At 36.4% G+C, this 24,697-nt stretch overlaps 1 protein-coding gene across 1 annotated transcript; it reads right to left on the bottom strand.

Annotated features, from left to right (window-relative positions):
• Nucleotides 1-5,432: 5,432 nt before the first annotated feature.
• Nucleotides 5,433-24,436, bottom strand: tnpo2b (transportin 2b). The gene is made up of 25 exons (XM_058786114.1): nt 24,209-24,436; nt 22,476-22,575; nt 21,398-21,473; nt 21,158-21,307; nt 20,851-20,957; nt 18,640-18,773; nt 18,473-18,554; nt 17,628-17,750; nt 17,423-17,541; nt 17,226-17,286; nt 16,079-16,250; nt 14,366-14,518; nt 13,325-13,550; nt 13,073-13,244; nt 11,720-11,806; nt 11,464-11,571; nt 10,896-11,054; nt 10,183-10,270; nt 9,996-10,094; nt 7,648-7,743; nt 7,489-7,564; nt 7,094-7,193; nt 6,929-7,003; nt 6,686-6,831; nt 5,433-5,562 (listed from the first exon to the last, which is right to left on the bottom strand). Exons 2-24 carry the CDS (start codon nt 22,572-22,574, stop codon nt 6,724-6,726), a joined length of 2,670 nt encoding a protein of 889 aa, XP_058642097.1. The 5' UTR covers nt 22,575; nt 24,209-24,436; the 3' UTR covers nt 5,433-5,562; nt 6,686-6,723.
• Between the last annotated feature and the right edge of the window lie 261 nt (nt 24,437-24,697).

Here is a 24,697-nt window from a genome sequence, read left to right on the forward strand (position 1 = left end):
TAAATTGTTACATTTGGCATTTAGTGAAAGCAGTTAGTAAAAGAACATAAACATGAACTGATCTTCACTGGTGTTGCCCATAAGGAAGGTGACACCAGTGACAATTTTCATGAAAAAATTCATTTTACAAAATGTCTGCTGCAGGATATCAAACCACATGTCGTCAATCATGGTATACTCACTAAATTAAGTAGTTTACTCCATTTGTATTATATTTTTACAATTCCCTAACAATACAGTAGGTCATACTAGTGAGTTTAACTAAAAGCTTCATATTAAATCGTGAGAGAAATGAGAGACAGTGGATTTTGCATTCTTCATAGATCTTCAGGAAATAGGAAAAAGTAAGTCAAGGGATGTCATCAGTGTGATTTTTATTTTTAAAATAAACTATTTTTTGTTAAACGGTATAGCACCGGCGACCACTACTTCATTTTATAATATTTATTTGGCATTTTGTTTTGTTTTTATGTCATTTACATCATATATTTGATAGTTATGAATACATTATTGTATTTTAAATGGCATAAAAACCTGTTTTTGACCTCAAAATAAAGCACTTTCCCTCTGAACGTGGCTGTGGGGACGAGCAGTTTTGTGGTGCTTGGAATTCTTTATAACTGAACTGCAAAAAAACAAACAAATATTACCACATTGATGTCTCAAGATGGTGTAATTGTTCAAATATTGTCTCATTTTAAAATATAAAGAAATTGTAACCCTAGAGTGTTTTTCAAGTGTAATATTTCTGTAAAGTCAGTAAAAATGGACATTTCCATAGAATGACTCTCATAAATGGTTCTTGTCGCCCTCATCTTCTGTATGTCCGTTTTCTCATGTACTGGGCTCGCCCTTAAACACGTATTAACCGAAATAAACAGAGTATTTTAGACAGAAGTTGTCATAAAGTCTCGTGTGACACTGACACGGTGCAACTTGGCGGTCTCTCTGAGGGTCGCAGTTATTCTGTCGGTCGCTAGAGACAGAGACGCACTGCAGAGGAGATCATGAAACCAGCCCTGCTTCTGAGACGCTTCTGTAACCCTTCAGAGCTTTTATTGAGTATAGATCTGTTATGCAGACAGATAGATGTTTCTCTATAGTCGTTGTGTTTTAGATGAATGAAACGGCTTCCTCTGATAGTCTCAGTAAAGTGAGTATTTTTGGATGATTTCCCCTCGTTTTATGATCTCTTCATACTGCTGTTCTCTTCCACTTCTATTTAAAAGGAGTTTTACTTTTTACAAGACTGTGATGATGCGTTTAATGGTCATCAGCATCATAAATCCTCATGTTTTTTTTTTATAAATGTATGTACATTTATAACACTATTTGTATTATATTGCATCAAAGGTTTCTAATGCAGCGTCTATGACTGCCGTTATCAGTCTCTCTCAATTTTTTTCCTTTTATTGAAAGTCATGAAAACACTATCCTGAAGTTTTTCTTTTGTTATTTGAGGAATGCAAAAAATATATATATTTGTGGTACTCATTCAATTCAATTCAAGTTTATTTGTATAGCGCTTTTTACCATACAATCGTTGCAAAGAAGCTTTACAGGAAATAAAGTTTCTTCTATATATAGGCTATATATATATATATATATATACACACACACATAGGCTACATATATATACACATACATACAGCAGAAACCCAATATATTTAAGTTATGACAAACTTAACTTGCTCATTCACTGCTCTTGAAGTTAACCCAACTATGACTTCCGCTGCTGAGAAACCCAGAAATGTGAAAAAGATATATATATATACAACAAATTTGAATCCAGTTCCCTCGTTATTTTATCGTTATCGTTATCGTTATTTTAACTGATTCAGGTGAACCGATTCGCAATGCTGTAGTGAGCAATTACTGTGTTGGAGTTAAAAATGTGACCAATATTGTGAATGATTAATATTAGCAAGATTTATATGATTAATGCTAATAATTTCGGAAATGATCCAGTTAATTTTGTTGTTAACAACTTGAAATAGTACCATATACTTTCGAGTGATGATTCACTCTGTCCGATTCGCTTCTTAATGAATTTTCCAAAGCTACATCCCTTCATTTATTCCTTAAAGCTTTTTTTTTTTTGTGCTATCCATTACAGCTCATCAAACTAAAATAAAATTTAAAAAAAAAAAACTAAATATCACTTAAATGTGTTATTACTTGTTTATCCATATTCAGAGACCATTAAAATGGTTATTTAAAACCTTGGTAAAAGTATATTAAACAAAAAAATACACATATTTCAGGTGCAGTGCTTGTCTTGTCTCACTTGATGAGTTCAGCCAATTAATTACATTAAATATAAGGTAAATTAGGTCAATATAAGGTGAGTAAACTATCTATTTTAAAAAAAGGTTAACCGAGTGTTTTGTGTATGATAGTGTACACACACTGTTCCTGATGGCTCTGGTGTTTCTTCCTCTATTCAGTTGGTTTAGTTCCAGCCCTCCAGAGTTTCACTTTAATAATGCCTAGTCACACGACACACACACTTTAAACATCCCACCTTCTCTCACTGTACACACAGCTCTCACTCAGGTCTCATAGCAAAACAAACTCTGAGTTAAAGTTTACACTCTCTGAGTCTGTGACAACATGTGCTTTAGTATGATTTTAAGTTTTTAACCTCAACTTGCAATGCAGATTTACATGGAAACCCATTGATGAAACATGAACACACTGAGAATTCAGTATAGTTCCTGATACTTTTTAAATATCTTGTTAGTCATGCGTGATTGCACAGTAAATACTATAGATGTGTTAAACCCAAACTTCCTGTCCTCACTTGTCTGTTTCCTGTATGTGGGTTTGTAGCACGTTAGGTGATGCAGTGAGACAGCTGCAGCTGTTACACACACACACAAAGCTGGGTCATCATCTCAGAAACTATTAAAACACAGACACAGTGATCAGCATGACCGATGGCTGGTGAACAGCACCGTTAGACTTCAGATGTACAAATTGGTCCACTTCTGGATTATATTTGTAAAGGTGAGTCTCTGCTGTAAATGATCTCCATTATTGCAGCGTGTATGCATGACTGAGTGACTGATGTCCTGTGAAGATCTAGTCATTTCTTGCAGAAAGACAGACAGTTGGAAAAAGAGAGACACTGAAGTACATCCTCAAATCTACAGGAACTACCTGCTGCAATCTGCATTTTAAATTTGAAACTGCTCATACAAACCATATTCATCAGGACAACAAATCACAAGAGAAGCACTTGATTCTGATTAGCACAGACAGCCTGGACCTATTTAGAAGCTTCAAGGCAGAATCATGTCTTCTGAATCACTGGAGTTTGCTGGAAATCATTATGGCTTGGGGATTTTTAAATCCTGAACTCGAAATTTCCTGGCACAGACCAGCCTGTTCTGATGGGTGTTGCTTTTGGTTTTCCCGTAACTGATGATCAACATCCCAAAGATTTCCATTGAAAATTTCTTGCCGTTATGCCTCCATGACTATTCAAGCAACAGCTACCATCAAAATCCTTAACATGGACACAACACAGGTCTAATTAACCATCAAAAAAGCAATAATTTATTCATGGAGTGGGACTTTCTCATTCTAGACTGCATTTACATAAACTGATGATTTAAGGTGTTCTTTAGGAAGAGAAATGCTCAATTTTTGTCAATGTTTAGGTGTACACTAGCATACAGATGAGCTCGAAAGCCAAAACACTCCAATTTTGGTTGTAGTTTTTAGGTTTGCCTTGAAAACATTACTTTTATAATTCAATATAAGAGAGAAAATCAAGAGCACACAAAAGACTTCTTCAGCTTGGTAAAAAATCATTTTATTTTTCCTGGCAAGGTAAAGAGAGAAAGGTGTGATTGTTTTTCTTTCAGAGTCTCAGTGCAGATTTCCACACGCAGCAATCGTTCTCTGCCTCGCCATCCTTCCAACTGTCACGTCCTGTCTTTGCTTTTAGCTCGCTCTTATTTCAAATCGTCCAACCAACAAATATTGTCACAAGAAAAAACAAGACGCATGATGAATCGAACAGTTTTATCAGTAAATTTACCAGCAAATTCCTTACAAAAAAAAAAAAATATAGCAAAACAAAAAGTGCATGACAAGCGATAATCCTAATTTAAATTACGCAGTTTGCTCCGATAAAATCTAAATGTTGTGAATTCGGTTCTATTTATCAAAGTAACCAAAAATTAGCAATAGCAGCAAAACTTAAAAAAAACCTCAAAAATTAACCTTATTGTTGTAAAACTATATTTGATATAGTTGTAGTTTGTTGGATAAGCTGATTAAATCACTAAATACCAAATATCAATATGGCATCAATATTTATCGGTACAAATACATTCATACACACACTCACAAGCGCGCACACATCGTTGGTCACAGTTTACAGGTCAATAGGGGTCCAGGAGTCAAGTGTAAGGTACCTTAAAACAATTAACAACCTATTAACGCAAGAATACACATACGAAATGCGAATTACGAAAAAAATACATGGCAATGACACTAACAAAACACACTTAAAAGCTCCCAACACAGCTACCGTTACACAAATCACACACACGTACACAACCGAATACATACATAACGCAAGTCATGATCGTTATACTGTGGAGTTTCCGTTCCAGCTCCTTCGCGACGAGACCAAATCTCTCGTAATCACGACAAGATTAAACTACGGTGTGATTGAAATCTGTAAACTACGATGAGTTTCAACAGCGAACACTGACCAAGCCCAGGAAAAAACTACAAGCCAACTACGCAAAAAAGTGAGAAGAAACGTCGGAAAATAAACGATACGGCATAAGAGACGCAAGCAGAGAATCGTGACGACAATCGGACAGAACGACGACGACAAAGCTGATGATGATGAAGAAAACTGTGAATTCATAGATGCTCCCTTACTAACGATCAAAAACACAAATTCGCAATAGCGCGCTAACCATCTTTTTTTAAGTCGAGATTGTTCTCGTTTCATCAATAGTAATTATTAAAAAAAGAAAAACGACGCTAGTCTTTCCTAGATAGTCTCAGTGTTAAAGTCTGATTATGCTATTGCTACGGCAGCGCTGGCACCGCAGGCCGCTCGTAGTTATTGCAACTTTATGTGCAAGTGTTTCTATGGTCAGTCTGCGTGTGAATGCGTTTGATTCTTATGCCTGGGATTAACTTGAGATTAAAAAAAAAGTCGTATAACAGTTGCTGTCTAGCTTCCCTCCCTAATCTTACTCTTTTTAGCGATTATTCCCAGATAACTGTCTATACCTCCCTCCCGTTTAACCTACGACCTCCCTCCCGCTCTCTTAAGTTTGTTTTTCGCTCTCCCTCGGTTACGCTATCTCTCGTCTTCCCTACGTTTTAGGTTTATTCCCCGTGATTGGGTGCATTCTGCAGTTAACTAGAGGAGTCCCCTCCCCCCTCCCACCCACCCACCCACCCTCATGGACACACAAAGGGCGTGGGATCTGTCCGTCTGGCGGAGCGGCCAATCGCGTCCCTCTCCCCCACGATCAGGGCAGTGCAATACACAGATGGATGAGTTCCCCCCTCCTAAAGGTTCAACTGGAAAAAAACAACAACAAAAAAACAGAGAGAGACAAATAAGAACAATTTTTTGACCAATTGTTGATTTGACCGATATATTTTTTAACAACTTCTATACCTAATATTTAATAAATTCTTCAATATCACTTCAGTGACTGTGGGACAAATAAGCAGACCAGTAATCTGTTTGACTAATAATATTATTTTTACCGATATTCACATTTATTTAATCTGCTATCAATTTGACAATATTTTTTTTTAACACAAATACTATCATACCTAATCGTGTATAAGTTCTTTAATATTCCATAATTGCTTGTGAGCAAATAAAGGCAACATAAGCAACAACTGTCAATGATGTGACAGACTGCTGGACCAATCATTTTTTTCAATAATTTAATCTGTTATCAATTTGACCGATAATTTTCTAACACAAATACTTTTATGCTTAAGTTCTTTGATATCACTCAAGTGACCGTGGGCAAATAACGCAACAATGGTCAATTATGCAACAGAACAGTAATCTGTTTGGTCGATAAATTAATATTTACAGATATTAAAACTTTAATATTTGATCTTTTCGCATTTTTATATTTCTATTTTAGATGCAATATTAGGTGATATATCAGTGTCTGATAGTAATGTAACAGACTGATAACTAAAAATGTTATTGGTTCTTTAACTGCACATCTAATAAATAACCTTGTGGTTCTATTTGTGACAATTTAGATTGAAACAATTTAAATGCGTAAATATAAATGTCATGCATAGTGTTATTTTTAAAGTATTCATAGAAAAACATTAATTATACATTAAATAATATTCATTTATTTTGTAGCCAGAAATAAATGTCAAAAAGCCAAAATAAAGCATTAAAAATGTCTATTAGGCATATAGTTACACATATATATATATATATATATATATATATATAAATAAAAGTAAATCTCAGGCATATTGATCAGTGTTAAACATTATGCAAATGAACAGTGATGTGTGATGTACGACTGTCAAGAGAAGGGCAGGCAGCTGAGCTCAAATTATCTGGCATATACCGCAGCTGAGCAGAAATACCTACCAGCAACAGATTCTTTGTCCCAACACGTTATAACATCACAAGATATCAGCAGTCGTCACTAACCTGACAGCATGTGCTGTGTGTGAAGCAGAGGGGCGGGGCTACACGCCATAGCATGCAGAGAGGCGTTCCTTCAGGATGGGCGGGAACTGCTCTGAGAACTGCTGCCAATTGTCCTCTCCGACTTGGTCCTTAAAACCATGTAGGATCTACACAGAGACACAATCTCATTCATCAACATGGATCTTCAAAATGTCACCGCTATACAGGCACAACGTGATTAACGCAACTCCATGCTCATCTAACCTTGTAGAACATGTCCCTCAGGTCATCTTTAGGGTTGACCCAGGAGGCCACCGCATCACAGAAGAAGATGAAATCCTGAGGGAGAGACGAGTGAAAGGAAATGAGTGATGGAGGAAAGAGTAACATCACGGTCAATCACAACAGGGTCAGAATATCAGAACTGACCTGGACCACACCGCCAGGATTCACACCAATCATCACACAGATGCCTCGGAAGGCCGAGTCCTTTTCCTCGTTATCTCTGATGTTTCGTAACGATGTGCACCTGCAAAAAGAAAAATCATTATATTAGCTTAAAATGGAAACAACTTATTGGCAAAAGATTGGTATCAGCAATATTTTTTTAAGTTTTTGAAATACGTCTTCTGCTCATCAAGGCCAAATTTATTGGAGCAAAAATTCAGTAAAAATCAGTAATATTGTGAAATATTATTACAGTTTAAAATAACTGATTTCTATTTGAATATATAGTAAAATGTAGCTTATTCCTGTGATCAAAGCTGAATTTGCAGCATCATTACTGATATGATGATTTGAAATCTCTAGATGTTTTGACTCACCAGGGTCTGATGAACTGTTGCAACATCGGAGCCACTTCCTGTGGACAGACGTAACCCAGGCGACCAATCGTGATGGCTGTAAGGAGAAGTGGGAGGAGTTAAGGTTTGATTGTTTATCTGTGTGAAAGGTAAATGGTCATGTACGGTCAGAGGTCGTACCTGTGTTCTCCAGCAGGGTTTTGGGAGTGTTGGGTCTGTTAATGATCTCCACCAGATGAGGAAGAACCAGAGACACATACGGCTGCATCTCCACACCTACGACAACACAGTCAGGTCAGTGACGTCATGTGACCAAAGTGTAAATCTATTGTCATGAGGTGGCAGAAGCAGCATTATAGTGCAATAGTAGTGACCAGTGTTGGGCAAGTTACTTTAAAAAAGTAATTAGTTATAGTTACTTCTCACAAACAGTAACTGAGTTGAATCATTATAAAAGTAACCAATTACCAGGGAAAGTAACTATTGCATTACTTTAAAAAAAGAAATGTTCAAATGTGTCAAATAACTTGGAAGCCTCAATATTAAATGAAATGGACACTACATGAAATAAACTATTTTTAAACATTGTACACTAATACAAAACAACAATTTATGTGCAGAGAGTTCCTCAGGGGCAGGGGCTCAAATGTAAAAAGGGGCAATATGAGGGGAATAAAATTATAGGCCAAAAGTTTGGATACATTACCATTTTATATTTTTGCAAGAGGTCACTTAGTCATCAAGCCTGCATTTATTTGATCAAAATTTTAATATACTTTATTAATTCACTTGATTTACTTAATGCATTTTATGCAATGCTGATTTATTAGCAATGTTGGAAACCTGTGATACTTTTTTCTGGATTCTTTGATGAATAAAGTTAAATAAGAGCAGTACTTGAGGTCAGTACTTTTTTTTGTGTGTGTGTGAAAGCAATTCATTTTTGTTCAGCAAGGATTTGTTAAATTGATAGAAAAAGTGATAAAGATTGATATTGTTAGAAAACATCTCTATTTGGAATAAATGCTGTTCTTTTTAACTTTTTATTTATCAGTGAACCCCAAAAACTGATAAATCACAGGTTCCAATAAATATATAAATAGTATAAAAATAGTATAAAAGGATATTAAAATAATTATAAAAAAAACATTCTATTAAATTGTAATAATATTTCACAATAATAGGCTACAGTTTTTGGTAATATAATAAAGTCACTTTCACATCACCATTTTGCCAGCCTACACTTCACATAATAGGCCTGTAGGTGGCACTTGGGCTTCATTAACTATGATAGTTTCATCAAATAGTAAACGGTGTATATCATACATAAATATAAGTGAATTGAATAGCCTACTGATTACCATTATTGCGACTTTTGGTGCTGCACGGTTTTGTGCAGTGCTTTTGTAGTCATCTATTTTCTCAGCGATGTAATTTTATTTATAAAATGAGACAAACCGCAGATCTAGATTGCTCCACAAATAAGCTCGTCTGTCCATGTAATTTTCAGCCGATTTATGAATAAGAACTGAAAAGAACCGCTCCACTTCACATTATTGTCCAATGAAATGTGAACTTCTTGTGCCAGATCATGATTGGTTGGTGTATTATACATGACAAACGGGCATTGATGAATTAGGCCTATGTAATAGCCTATTCAAAAATATATAATATATGGATTTTTAATTAAATCGACACACTAGCTTTGATTATTGATGAAAAATGTTTAAAATATTGTTTGGTTTACTTTTTCCCTTCCGTCGACCCACTCACTGAAAGAACCATATATGGCTCGAGAGCTAGGTTTCCGAACAGACTGGAATATCAGTCAATCGAGCAAAACGCACACAACCCATAGCAACGCCTCAGATTGACATATGTAAACAGGAATTTTCCGACTTGAGTGATTAGTTACTGTTTTGTACAAATTGTCATGTTAATTAGAATTCAAATGCATTTTGTTTTATTGACCACAATATCACTGATATTTGTCTGAGAGGGGCACTTTTGAATAATTTTGAAAAAGCATCCTGCGTGCTTTAACCATCTTACAAAAGCACAACATTTCGTTGATATTCTGAGTGCACACAAATAAACGTAGTCTCTACAGATTCAAAAGATTATTACTCTTATCTGTACGATATGACTATATGATTGTGTGATTGTTTAACGATATGAAATGATATAAATATATACATTTTCTGTTCCCACATCTTGAATTTTGTGATAATTGTAAATGCATTTTATTAGACTGAATCATGCAGTGAAAGAACACTCTAAAAGCGCAGATTGCACACTTGCAGTAGTCTAGACTTCACGTAATGTATGCTTGCACTCCGTTGGGGTGTTTTGAATGGTTATTGCAAAATCTTCGATAATGTCAAATCACACATCGTTAAAACAACAATTACGTAATTATCGCAGATGATACATTTCGCACACCCCTAGCGCTGACATAATTTCAGATTTTATGACGTCAAACAAAGTTACAGATGTAACTGATGCAGAATCAGTGTGATGATCCTCACCCATCTGCATGCAGATCTCTCCGATGGCCCAGGTTGCGTTGTTACACACCGAGATGAACTCAGGGTTCAGATTCGTCCCCAGGATCGGCATGAACTCAGCTAAACACACATACACAATTTCAGTGATTATTATGAATTTATTATGAAGTTAAGGGTGTATCATGCAGGTCAAATGAACTCGTCTTACCGATGCAGGGTTTGACGTGTGGAAAACAGGCCTTGGTCAGATCACCCAGCAGAGCAAATGAGCTCTGTCTCACCTCAGGCATAGTGTCCTACAAACGAGAGAGTATCGCTTTTAATTTGCATTCATATCAGTAAATCAGCCTAATGTTTCATAATGCAACAATAAATAAAATATTTAAATAACTACTAAAGTAATAATAACAAAAATAATCTAAAACAAGTTGATATTATAGTAAACAATTTTATATTATAATAAATCAATTTTATAACAATAATTAAAATAAAATTTAAATATATACATATCACCAACAATAAAATATTGGTGTGTAAGAAAGTAAATTTAAAAATAAATATTAAATAAACTAAACAAATGTATTTTATAATGTAGTAAATAATTCAAATAATAATAAATCAAATTTATAACAATCGTTAACACAAATAATAAAATACAACATACCTACACCAACAATATAAACAAATCCATTTAATGTATAAAATATATATTTTATAAATATAGTAAATAACAGTAATAATTAAAATGACTTTTTATAACAATAATACAATACATTCATTGTATATTAAATTGAATTAAATATTAAAAAAACAAACAATAAATGTTAATATATTTTTATATAAAATATCAAATTGTAAATACTTGATATAATAATTATAAGAACAACAAAAAATGTTCAAATGTTCTCTCACACATTGTACCTGCATACACTGGAACAGAAGGGTCATGATGTTGCTACGGGCAACCAGCTGGTCCACATGACCCCCGAGACCTTCGGCCAGACCGCTGAGAAGATCCAGAGCGACTATCATGAAGTCCTTATCTGGAGCCTCGTACTGATCCGGCTGCTGGCTGTACATCTACACACACACACAGGTGGATTAATGACTGTGTGGTCCACTGATGTTCATGTAGATGTGTGTGTGTGTGTGTGTGTGTGTGTGTGTGTGTGTGCGCGCGCGTTTTTGTGAAAAGTCAGGACATAGATTTGTATAATGACAAAGGTATGACAGGTATTACAAGGTGAAGGTGACTTTTCAGGACATTGACCCATGTCCCCACTTTTCAAAACGCTTATAAATCATACAGAGTGAGGTTTTTTTGGGGAAAGTTGAAATGCACAGTCTCCTGTAAGGGGTAGGTTTAGGTGTAGGATTGGTGCAGGGCAATAGCACATACAGTAAGTACAGTATAAAAACCATTACGCCTATGGGATGTCTCCACTTTTCACAAAAACGAACATGTGTGCGTGTAAGTGTGTGTTCTCACCATGGCTTGTGCGAGTGTTTTCTGCACCAGAGTAACACAGCGCTGATAGACGGGCTCACAATATGGGAGGAAACCGCTCTGTAATGCCGTAGCCACAGACGACAAACACTACACACAAACACAGAGATGACGATAGTCATTTATTGTCTATTTTCACTTTCAATTACAATTGTTTTAGCAAAACAATGTACAATTGTGTGGCATGAAAATAAAGTAAATTTAAACTATGAAATGAAGGCTTTCATTCGGTTCTCACCTCCAGCAGAGGAAACAGGTCTTTATCCTCGTCTTTCAGTTCATTCCACTTCTGGATCAGAGGCGGCATCAGTTTCTGGATGTATTCCTGTTCACACACACACAACACAAGATAAGACCACTGATCCCTACGCCTACAAACATGCACTAATAATATTTAGCTTTTTAAAACAAGTTGGCAAGGGCAGGGATGAGCAGAGGCAGATTGAACCAAAAAACGTGTCATTTACTGTTTTAAAAAAACAATTTTTTTTTTTTTAAAACCTGACATATAATTGAAGATGATTTCCATCATTTTGGCATACATTTTGACAAAAAAAAAGGGTATCTGATCTTTTGAGTTGCCCTACTTGCATCTGTGGTTATGGTGGGCGATATGGCAAAAAATATCATATCACAATTTTTTTTTTTGAAATATCACGATTTCATCACGATTCTTTGTCGTGTTGGTTTTACTATTTTGTCTGAGCAGTATTATAAAGACAAAGCCTTTCAAGGTAACAAAATATAAAAAAGAATGATGGATATTTAGGCCAAAGTGGGCGAAGATGAAAATCTGTCATTATTTTATATTTGTTATTAAAAATAAGAACAAAGATACACATTACAAATACACATAATATACAAATAAAACAAACAGTGCTTTATTTTTAGGTAAAATAGACATTTTAGCATAAATTTACCATTTAGCAGGAGCATTCAAGAAATTATATGAACAAATATAAAAATAAAACACTATATAGATTGATTCCTATTAAAGCAATAGTCTCTACAATGCAGATGTCATAGCAACCTTATTTACAGGAAATAGATATTTGATATGTATCACTATCTTTAAAAAAAAAAAGAGAAAAAGGTCATATGGCCCACTCATAATCATGTTAAATAATCGTGATTACAATATTGATCAAAATAATCGTGGTTATGATTTTTGCCATGAATGTTGCTCTTTTGAACTTTCTATTCATCAAAGAATAAAAAAAAAAAAAAAACTAACAGTGCTTCCACAAAAATATGAAGCAGCACAACTTCTCAAGATTGATAATATTAAATGTTTGTTGAGCAGCAAATCAGCATATTAGAATGATTTCTGAAGGATCATGTGACACTGAAGACTGGAGTAATGATGCTGAAAATTCAGCTTTGATCACAGGAATAAATTACGTTTTTAAATACATTGACATAAAACAGTCATTTTAAATTGAAATAATATTTCTCAATATTACCATTTTGTTACTGCATTTTTCTTTAAATAAATGCAGTTTTCATAAGCATAAGAGACTTCTCTCAAAAACATAAAAAAAAATCTTTTTTTAGGAAGACTGAAAATTGTTTTGGTGGAAACTCTAATTACCGGTTGGTTCAGATGATGTCCGACAGAGTCTGCCAGGGTGCCGATGGCATCGTAGAGGATGAGCAGGTTCTTGTGTTGATATTTTCCAAACGCAAACACCAGAGTGTCCAAAATGAAACTGAGGTACGGAACCAGCTCCGTACACGCTTCCTCCTCCAGAGTCGCAAACGCACTGAAAAACATTACACAGTTGTTTTATAACTCTAATTCAACAATAGATATTTCAGATGTGAATTTCTCTCAAACACTCACCTGCAGGCAGCCTCCTGCACCCTCTTGTTGCCGTCCAGTATGCGTTTGAGCAGTTCTGTCATGAGTGGTTTGAGGTGTGCGTCCGGCGGCTGGCTCACCACCCAGTGTGCGTAGCGGCTGAGCGTCCAGCAGGCGATGGAGCGAACCAGAGCCTTCTTATCACACAGACACTGGATCAGGTGCGGGATGAGCTCGGGCAGGTACTGGACCATACCCTGCATACAGCCTGACGGAAAGAGAAAGGACGTGTAAACACCTAGTATTAAAGGGTTAGTTCACCCAAAAATGAAAATTCTATCATTAATTACTCATCCTCGTGTCGTTCCAAACCCGTAAGACCTTCATTCATCTTCAGAACACAAATTAAGATATTTTTGATGAATTCCGAGAGCTCTCTGACCCTCTCATAGACAGCAAGAGTACTACCATGACCAGCGCACAGAAACATAGCAAGGACATCATTAAAACTGATGTGACATCAGTGGTTCAACCGTAATTTTACAAAGCTACGAGAATACTTTTTGTGAGCAAAGAAAACCAAAATAACAACTTTACTCAACAATTCTTCTCCTCCTCATCCAGCCTGCCGCGGCACGCCACCACTGTGGAGAGAGCATCATAACGCTTCTGCTTCCGGTTCATGTAAACAACGCATGTGCATAGCGCTGCTGCTTACGTTAACACACACATATGAATCAGCACATGCATGGCTTGTTTACATGAAGGAGAACATTTGTTGAATAAAGACGTTATTTAGTTTTTTTGCGCAAAGAAAGTATTCTCGTAGCTTCATAACATTACAGTTGAACCACTGATGTCACATGGACTATTTTACTGATGTCCGTTGCAGTTGCATGGCTGTCTATGCAGGGTCAGAAAGCTCTCGGATTTCATCAAAAATACCGTAATTTGTGTTCCTAAGATGAACGAAGGTCTTGCGGGTTTGGAACAACATGAGGATGAGTAATTAATGACAGAATTCGAATTTTTGGGTGAACTATCCCTTAAAGTGAATTCAGTATGTGTGAGTGAGACACACACCTTCAGCGATGGCTCCCAGCACCAGTATCCCAGACTCTTTGATGACCCAGTCCGGGTGGAACAGCAAACCCTTCAGCAGCGGCAGCAGGTGCGGCAACAGCTCATCCCGAAAGACGTTAGCCAACACGTCCAGCGCCGCCGCAGAGCACTTCCCTAGAAACACACAAAAATATACACACACGGAAGAGTATTTACAGCAGTGGTGTAATGTAACAAAGTAAGTATTTTTTGGGAGTATCTGTACTTTACTTGAGTTTTTATATTTCAGCCAACTTTTACTTTACTACATTTCCTCATTAAAATGTATACTTTTACTCCGATACTTTTTGCCGAAGCATATTCGTTACTTACTACAAAATAGTCAGAAGAACACAGACTGCAAGAAAGCAGGTTTGACGAATCAGTGGTCTGGCGATTGCAAGTTAGACTCCTAAAAACACCTTTGCTCACGTGCCAACAAGTGCGTGCACAACCGCGGATAATTCATTTTCCACTCAAATCGAATCTGGGTGTGCAATATACAATATATCTTCTGCGATAATATGGTAAGTGTTGTTGTAATGATGTGCGATCTGACATTATCAAGTTGGCTATATCACCAAATCACACACAGAGTGCACGCACGTTGATTTATTAGTCTATTAAAACTCAAAATTCCAGGTATTCTAAATTGTAGACAGCAAAAATGCTTCTGTATGCTTTTTATATTTATATAATTTAATATAGTTAACCTAATCTATCACACAAAGAGTAGCCTACCGTTTTTCTGTAGATATCAGCATAACACATTTAATAATCATTTTATACAAGTTCAGTAAAGCAATAAGTGACTTACATTTCAGACATAATATTGCTTGTTTTTGCTCAATTTTGCCAATGAAAATAGCTCCAAACAAAGATCACAGCACAGTTTTGCGTCTCTGAGCAATGGGTGCCGTTTACTTATTGAATGAATAAGCTTTTTGAATGAATCGGTTGATAAAAATGATTTAGTGATTCACTCATTAACAGTCAAATGCTTTGTTCCTGAATGAATCAGACGTTTGAATGAATCAGTTGAATCTCAATGACTCACTCATTAACAGACGCTTGCTGTCACCTACTGGCAGTTTTAATTTCACATTTCATCAATTTTTTCATGTTTTAAATTATTTCAAAAATCAGTATTCAACATTTTATGTTAAAAACAAAACATTAGGCCTATTTATGCATCTGTAACTGCAGTTTAAACGCATCAATGTCCCTTCTAAGATACATTAAACTGTGTAAATACATCTAAATGCTATTTTAGATGCAGATTCCAGAAATGTTTTCTTATGTTGGAATGAAAGACACTAAATACCGGATGAAGTCCTTCTTATTCTTACCCAAAAATACAAAATGGAAGAAATAGTTCAAACTGAACACAACTGCTACTCAAGCTGTGTATGAACATTTTTTATATATATTCATTTGCTTCTTTTCCATTTACTTGTACTCTCACTTTCAATACTTAAGTAGGTTTAAGTTTAAAAAAATACTTTTTGTACTTAAGTGCAATAAATATCACATAATTTAAGACTTTTACTCAAGTAATATTCTAAATGGTGACTTCAACTTCTACCAAAGTCATTTTCTGGTAAGATATCCGTACTTTTACTTAAGTATGGCTCTCAGGTACTTTATACACCACTGATTTACAGCAAGTGCGCTCTGATTGGTTGGTTTACTCACGTAGGTTCCAGTCAGACAGCGTGTCGTCGTCATCATCCTCGTCTTCGTCGATGTCCTCTCCTTCCTCCCCCTCTCCTCCCTCGTGCTGCAGCGTGACGGTACGTGACTTGTGGAAGCGAGGCTTGATGTCCTGCTCGCTGTCAGGAACGTTGTCGTCCTCCTCCACGTCACCCTGAGACACACAGAGAGAGAGAATTCTGATTCACACGGTCCCTACAGAGCACTCACTGCAGATACATGAGTAGGGCTGAGGAACAAAATTGATTTTCTAAAATTTACAACTCCGATATCAATTTGCAAAAAAAAAGTAGATCTAGAAAACTCTTTCTATTCACAGGCTGCATGCAACACGTCCGATGTGATCTGAACAAAACTCTTGTGAACAGCTCTTCTGACACTTATGAGAGCACAGTGAAACCAGTGTAGCTCAAATCTTAAAAACAAGCCGGTTCTTTGAATGAATAGTTCAAAAATCATGAATTACTGATTTGAATCAGTCGGAAATACTTCCTGTATAATTTATAGCATTAGCAGAGAGAATTCTCTTTTAAATTCAAGAATCCAAATCAGTGTGTCAATTCAAATTAAAACTTATTTGATTACAAATAATTTTCAGTCATTGAAATAAAGCAGAAATTAAAAAAAAAAAAAATATATATATATATATATATATATATATATATATATATATATATATATATATATATATATATATATATATTAGATGAACTTAAAAAAAAAAAAATTGGAAATGCTGCCTTGGCTAAAATTACTACAAATTTTACTTTGGTAACTAGTGAAATAAGTTGAAAGTTGAGCAATAAAATTAGTGAACTAAATTAGTAAAACAAATGAAATTAAAAAAAGCAAAATTGAATAAAAATTTTAAAAAGTAACAAATTTGCTACGACTTGAACTAAAGCTGAAAATACAATAATAAAAGATAATTAACAAAATTAATAAATACTGTAATATCATAAAAAAATAACACTAAAGTAACACCAATATTAAAACACTCAAAATGAATCGAATCGAATGCTTGTGAATCATAATTGAATATTATGTGAATGAAAATTCAACTAATGCAATAAACAGGATTTGATTCAAAGGAATATCCCTGAATCATGTCTCAGATATGGTGACTCACCTTCAGTAAAATGATGTCAATCTCAGAATACTTCATTCCGTTGACCAGGATGGGGATGAGTCTGTGGAGAAATACATCAACATTACATCATCTCACTCAATCATCAAGAGTTCAGATCATCTCTCTCAGACAGAACTAAACAGAGGCTTCATCTGTGTGTTCAGTTTAAGCTCAGATGTGTGTGGTGCAGTACTCACTGGACCAGGTGTCCTGACAGAGCCTCTTTACAGATGGGCTGCTCCGCCAGAGTCAGCCAGAATTCACACGCCTCCAGCGCCACGTTCTCATCCGCGTCCTGCGTGCGCTGCAGCATGTACTGCAGAAAGAGACACAGACCAGATATAAAGCTCCTACAATACCTTTAAACGACAGTAAGACATCAGATGTTTGTGCTGGTCTCACCTGTATGATGCTGTGCATGTGCGGTATCAGGCGGTCGATCCGGACCTCCAACAGCATGACCAGAGCTCTGCACACGTTCTTCCTCACCTCGCAGTCTTCATCACCCGCCAACGCAAACAGAGACTGAAAACAAAGCACACAGTACAGATGAGCTGAGCCTTCACCACTGAAATAGCTACAAATGCATGGGTCAACGTAAACCGGATTGTAGTTGTGTTTTTGACATACTAGGCTGCTGAAAAGTGTGCTTCCTTGAAAGAACTACAAGCTTGATTTGGCAAAGTTTGTTTGGGAAAAATTGTGTGTTTTGTGTATTTGAACCCTTTCCAACAACGACTATGATTTTGAGATCCATCTTTTCACACTGAAGACAACTGAGGGACTTGTACGCAACTATTACAGAAGGTTCAAATGCTCACTGATGCTCCAGAAGGAAAAACCATGCATTAAGAGCCAAGGGGTGAAAACTTTTTGAATTTGAAGATCAGGGTAAATTTTGATATTTATATGATATCAATATGAAATTTAGGCAAAATAAAAAGTTTTCACCTTTATGCTCTTAATGCATGTTTTTTCCTTCTGGAGCATCAGTGTATATGTATATATGTATATATATATATACACAAAGAACTGTGCACTATTCTGTGAAATAAAATTTTTATTTAAATCACTCTTATTATGGACTGAATCGATTAGCTCATTTCCTCATCGAATCAGCTCAGATGACTCGCTCATTCAATGAGCTGAAAACTCTGCTGCCAAATTTAAAATTACAGTTACTGCATGAAATATTACTTATTGCTTTTTAGTGGACAGAAACCACTGTTTGCTGGAGATCAACTCACCTCTATGAATGTGTCGATGTTGTCCATGAGAGCCTGAGCCCTGCCAATAATGAACTGATTCACACATGCTATGGCATGAGACCTACAGAGAGAGTGTGAATCAGTACATTGCTCCTCATTATCAAACACAGACAGTGTATCAGTGAGATGTGTGTGTGGTTCTTCACCTGATCTTGGGGCTGCAGTGTTTGAAGAACTGCAGGAATTTGGGGATCATGATGTTGAGGGGTCTATTCAGAGCGTCACTGTCCAGCAGTTCAGATGAGTCCTCACAGATCTTCTGCAGCGCACCAAAAGAACCCTGTACACACACACGCACATATATACATCAAAGCAAATAAGAAAAATAACTTCTAAAATAATAAAATTTCTGTTGGAAATCCCACTGCATTCTGGGTTTATAATAAATAAGAGAGGAATATTTGTACAAGCTGTAACAACTGTTATAGTGCCACGATAATTTAATGAAGATTGGTTTGGGAATTTTGAGTATGTCTGGTCACGACCATAATTTAAATGACAATTTTATAACCATCTAAATACTAAAGTTCAAATTTTTGGATAATTATTGATCTAGGTAGTCCAGAGACTTCACAAGTTCACTAGTTTTGTTAACGTTGATCAAAAAACCTAAGACTAGTTCAGTAAAGCAGTTTAAGTAGGGCTGGACAATAATTCAATATCAATATATAATCACGATATATTTATTTTCAATAACAGTGATATGATTTTTAAACATTTCCGATATTTTGATATACATTGCCAGTGTATCCCATTCACTGATTTATTTGTGGCGGCCCACCACAACTTCGTTGAATAATTTCAAAATCAAAACACGATGCAGGTGTTTTATATGAATGTATCTTTGAAGGGAACCGACGGTCTTCAAATCGCAACACCTGTAATTACCTGTATGATATCAACTGATGTCTACTCACCACATTGTTGTTATGTTCTTGAACACACGCTAGTTAATTGCGTGAAAAATGCAGTCTGGCAAGCCAATCAAATCACAACTGTTGTCGTTCAAACAGAAGGTCATGTCAAGTGCTCTGCATTGTGGGATGAATGTTGCACATTTTGGGAAAATAATAGGGATGTAACGATTATCAATATCGCATACATGTATTATAAATATCATGGTGTCGCAAAAGCAAAACCGTCTCAATATCATCATGGTCACGTGACGATATGAAATGATAGGTCTTCCAGGCAAAAAATTTAGTTTTTAAAATATATTTAAGCTTCTTATTCTAACATAAAAGGTCTTTAAAGTTATGTTTTAGGCCATTATACTTTAGCAAAGTATCTGTCAAACAAACTAAAACCGACAGCACAATATGGCTTAATCCCTTCATCAAGTTTGTTTTCGTTCAGGCGATCAGCTCGTGATCCGGTGTTTTCCGCGCCTCAGTGAACTCGTTTATTTCATGTGCTGTAAGTTTAGCGCGCATTTAGGAACGCACGGCCACCAGTCAGGCTTTAATTTGACGGTAGATGATTACAGCATTTCACTAGATTTGTAGGGAGACGCGTTTTTGTAAGCCTGTTTTCACTGAAGCTACAGTTTTCCTTCAAAATAAAAGCATAAAAGTGCAGTATGAATTGCTGACAGCTAGCGCTTTAAATGCAGTCCAAATTCTAAATATCTCTATCAAGTGTAGAAATTAGGAAATAAGTACTGTACTTTCCCTACTGTAGTGTAAAACAAAAATAATATACCTATGAATTATTCATTTTTATTTATTTTACAGTGCAACTCTTTTACAATATACGGCTATTACGGTCTTAGAAATAACAATAATATAAAATTGTTGTTATTATTATTATTATAATAATAATCTAATTTGTTTGGCTTCCTAAAACACCAGTGTGAATGTAATTTAGACTGAGACAGTCTATCACAAATAAAAAGAGGGTTGAGTCCCCTTTAAAGTTCAGGTACAAGTCAATTCACTGACTTTTTCTGACTTAAGTTCTCTTAATTAAGAACATGGGTTGGAGCTCTTAATTGTCAACTTTCAAAGTGCATTGGATAGAAGAATTTAAGTCTTCATTTTCTACTTATTTTTTTCTTTTTAAATATCCCAATAAATATCGTACCGTGGACTTCATATCGAGATTTTGTGAGATTTTGATATCGTTACATCCCAAGAAATTACTGAATGTGCACGTTGAAATCAGTAAGCATACTGCATTCACGTCAAAGTATTATGATGTTATTCCACAGAATATAGAGATAAACACTGTATTTTATTACACTAAATTCTTATGTTGGTGCATATAAAAGAAATGATTAATTATTCATTTAAAATTGGGTGTTCGGTCAACAATGGGAGTTTGGTTAAAACATACTCAGAGCTGTGCGTGTGCTTTACCTCGCAGGTGTTGTAATCCTCTGAGTTGAGGAGGTTGCAGAGTTGAGGCAGCAGTTCAGGCCATGTCTGCAGCTCCCCTTTAGACGCGATAGTAGTGATGAGAATACCTGAGGACACACACGGACACAAATTCAACTAGAACACAAAGCTGAATAAGCTATTTGTGTCACTTAAAGACAATGAATACTTCTGTAATTACAACCAATCAAATCAAATGAAAAGAAATCAGCTCAAAGCATCTAATCCGAGTTTTGTAGATGTTTACTCCACAACTACTACACAGTCTCAAACCCGGGTTCAGACTGACCGATGGTGGCGCGGATGAGCGGGGACGGGTCTCCGATGTTGTTGAGACACTCTCTCTTGATGAAGTCGGCCACGGCCGGAGGGAAGTTCTGGTAGTGAGCCTTCACGTTGTTCTTGAGAATCAGACCGCTCAGAGAACGGGTGGGCTCGTCTGCAGAGACACAGAGATGTGCCTTTAGAGAAGTGACAGGAGAGTGTGTGAGACACTGAGGCAGATGATGCATGATGGGATATTACAGACCTTCAGATTTGAGGCTGGTGAGGACGAAGATGAGATAGTTGTTGAAGTCGGGATACTGATTCAGCTGCTCCAGTTTCTAATGAGAGAGTCGGGAAAACATAAGGATCATTTCAACAGACAGCAAAGAAAGAATAGATCTGATCTCAGACCAGAGATGTTTATTAAGATGTACACACACAAAAAAAACATTTACTCATTTAACTATTTTAATTCGCTTTAAAAACAGACTATTATGTTGCCTATAAACTACGTAAGTAGATTAGATATAAAAAAAAAAAATGGGACTAGAGTGACAAAGTTTGATTTACTGTCAGATTAAATCAATAAATCACTTCCAAGACTCTGATTAAACAAATCATCTTCAAATTTACAACCCTCTGCATTGCATTTTAGGTTTTAAAATGTTTTAGGGAACAAATAGAGGCAAATATTGCTGTTTATTTAAGACATTGCTGTTCATTTAAGATATTGCTGTTCAATTAAGACATTATAACTCATTGAAGACTGTTTACGAGGTAACTCGCCAAAACCGTGCATTTTGACATAATTGTGTGTGTTTTCATCCGTTGAAGCGCTACTGGTGCGCTGTATAAAGCGGCTCGTGTATGTGTCAGCCTTTCAAACTATACTTCACTGCACTGTTTAGCCGGCGTAACCCCAGGTATGTGTCGCCACATTTTCGGATTATGAAGAATAAAGAAGAGAAAAGTTAATCTTCCGAAATGAAGCAGCAATATCTTCTCAGGTAAAAGTTATTAGAACCGTGTCTAGGGACAAGCTGGCCATCACACTGCTCTGACCTTATCAGCCTGTATCCTGTATGCTATTATTTGATTCGCTCTTGTCGCTTATGAGAGAACAGCTAATCACAAGGATCTTGTCTTTGGACGATTATTTTATTCGCTTATGTCAGAAACAGCAAATCTCTTTAAAACTGGCTGTTCTTTTCACTACATTGCATTGTTATATTTTGTAAAAGTAGTACCCGCCAACTGGCGACTGACACTGTTACACATGCCAGCGACGAGTATGACTTTAAAAGGCATATATAACTGATCATAATGATAGTGTAATATACCTCTTGAACGGCTCTCTGTGTGGCCGTATCTGGAGACTGTGAGTCCTTCAGCAGCTGCAGCACCTGCTGTAAACCCTGTTCATCCGGCTGCCACTCCATCCTGAGTCACACACACACACACGAAGCACAGATGACAAATGAGTGCACTACGCCCTCCTGGCCATCACTGCTTTCTTGGCACAGTTTTAGGAAGAAAGAACTGAAGCGAGCAAATAACGCACATAACTATCATCCACAGACACATGCATTCAGACCAAATATCTGGTTTAAAACACTTTTAATTGTTGAAGCCAGGCTAATCCACCACAAGCACCTGGACGGCAGGGTTACACATCTGCTTTACCATCTGATCTGCTTTAGTGGGATCGAGGCAGACGAGAGTGTGAATGTGCGAGGAGGCTGTGATGTGCGAGTGTCTGACTTACGTGTGGGCCGTGTGTGAATGAGCGAGTATTTCTTCTGTGGCTCTGCAGGAAGATGCTTCGGTTTCATTTAATATCAGTTGTTTCATTGCATATGCTACTATTTCATCTGCATAACAATTTAAGTGTAAAGATTCATTTGAGAAAGTCAGCAGCAACCAAACCTGTTCACCAGCATGATTTCAAATGTTTTAATGGAATCGTTTGTACATTATAAATGTCACTCAGTTTTGCGTAGACACATAGAAATAGAGCAGAATATTCAAAAACCGCTCATTTTGTTACAAAGTTGCTTTGTTTACAAAGTTCCAATTTGTATTTGTCTACTTAATTTTTAGTACATAAGTGTATGTTTGTATAAATGTCTATTCATGTGAGTTTATATACATAAACATACATATAGTTAGTTACATGGATACATGTGCATACATATGTATGACCCTGGACCACAAAACCTGTCGTAAATCGCACGGGAATATTTGTAGTAAGAGCCAACAATACATTGTATGGGTCAAAATTATCAATTTTTCTTTTATGCCAGAAATCATAAAGGTCATGTTTCATAAAGATATTTTGTACATTTCCTACCGTAAATATATCGAAACTTCATTTTTGATTAGTAATATGCATTGCTAAGGACTTCATTTGGACAAGTTTAAATGTGATTTTCTCAATATTTGGATTTTTTTGGATTCAGATTTTCAAATAGTGCATCTCAGCCAAATATTGTCCTTTTATTATCCTTTAAAAAATTGTCCTAACAAACCATACATCAATGGAAAGCTTATTTATTCAGCTTTCAGACGATGTATAAATCTCAATTTCGAAAAATTGACCCTTATAACTGGTTTTGTGGTCCACGGTCACATATATACATACAATATTATAAACATATAAGCATATGACTGAGAAGTGTGTGTTTGTTTGTGTGTATGTTTGTGAGCGTGTGTGTGTGTGTGTGTGTGTGTGTACGTATATGTTTGTGAGTGTGTGTGTATATATACACTGTAGTGTGTAGTTTATATGTATACGTTAATCTCTGTGTGTGTGTGTGTGTGTGTGTGTGTGTGTGTGTATGTGTAGGCCGTGTGTGTGTGTGTGTGTGTGTGTTTGTGTTTGTGTGTGTGTTTACGCAGCCCGGTTTAACCCAATTCCCGAGCTCACATCAGACGCGTTAACCGATCACACATGAAATAAAACGCGTTAAACCCGTTATATATGCGTGATGAGTGTGTATAATGATGCGGAATAAACACACACAGCCGCTTATGTAGCCGTTAGCCGCTGTGCTAACCCGCCAAACGCTCTCACCTTCAGTCAGTGTTTCTCTCTCTCTCTCTGTGTCTGGGTGTATCTCTCTCTGCCACGGCACAAGCGCTGATAGCCGTCGGTTCGCGGTAACGGATGCCTCGCCGCAGGTTTCTGCGTGGTTTCTGTGGGGTTTAATCGGAGTGTTTGCTGTTATTCTTCTCTCACCGGCGGCGCCTGATGCATGGCGGACGCGTTAATCGCGCGGTGTGGATCTGAGCGGCTTCCGTACCGTGACGCTGATGTCATGCCTCATTAGCATAAAACGAAATTAAACTCTAGTACTGACCATTAGGGTTTTATTCAAAGAAACAGCTAGATATATTAACTAACACATATTAATTGTGCTCTATATTTCGTGAATGAAGGTTTATGGGGGATATAACGTAATTTTAGAGGTCTGTAATTCATCCTGTGACCTGTAGATGGAGACAAAGAAGAAATAACGGGTCACTCCGGTTCATTAGCCTCACTACTAAATATCATGCCATC

The sequence above is a fragment of the Onychostoma macrolepis genome, chromosome 01, assembly GCF_012432095.1.
Source record: "Onychostoma macrolepis isolate SWU-2019 chromosome 01, ASM1243209v1, whole genome shotgun sequence".
Classification (NCBI taxonomy): domain Eukaryota; kingdom Metazoa; phylum Chordata; class Actinopteri; order Cypriniformes; family Cyprinidae; genus Onychostoma; species Onychostoma macrolepis.

What these genes read in the sequence shown, in the direction of transcription:
- tnpo2b (XM_058786114.1), bottom strand. Translation starts at nt 22,574, where the DNA reads ATGGAGTGGCAGCCGGATGAACAGGGTTTACAGCAGGTGCTGCAGCTG. An exon ending in TTGACATCATTTTACTGAAG is followed by an intron (nt 16,251 to 17,225) that starts GTGAGTCACCAT and finishes TGTGTGTCTCAG; the next exon opens with GGTGACGTGGAGGAGGACGA. An exon ending in AGAGATCTGCATGCAGATGG is followed by an intron (nt 7,744 to 9,995) that starts GTGAGGATCATC and finishes GTGTTGTCGTAG; the next exon opens with GTGTGGAGATGCAGCCGTAT.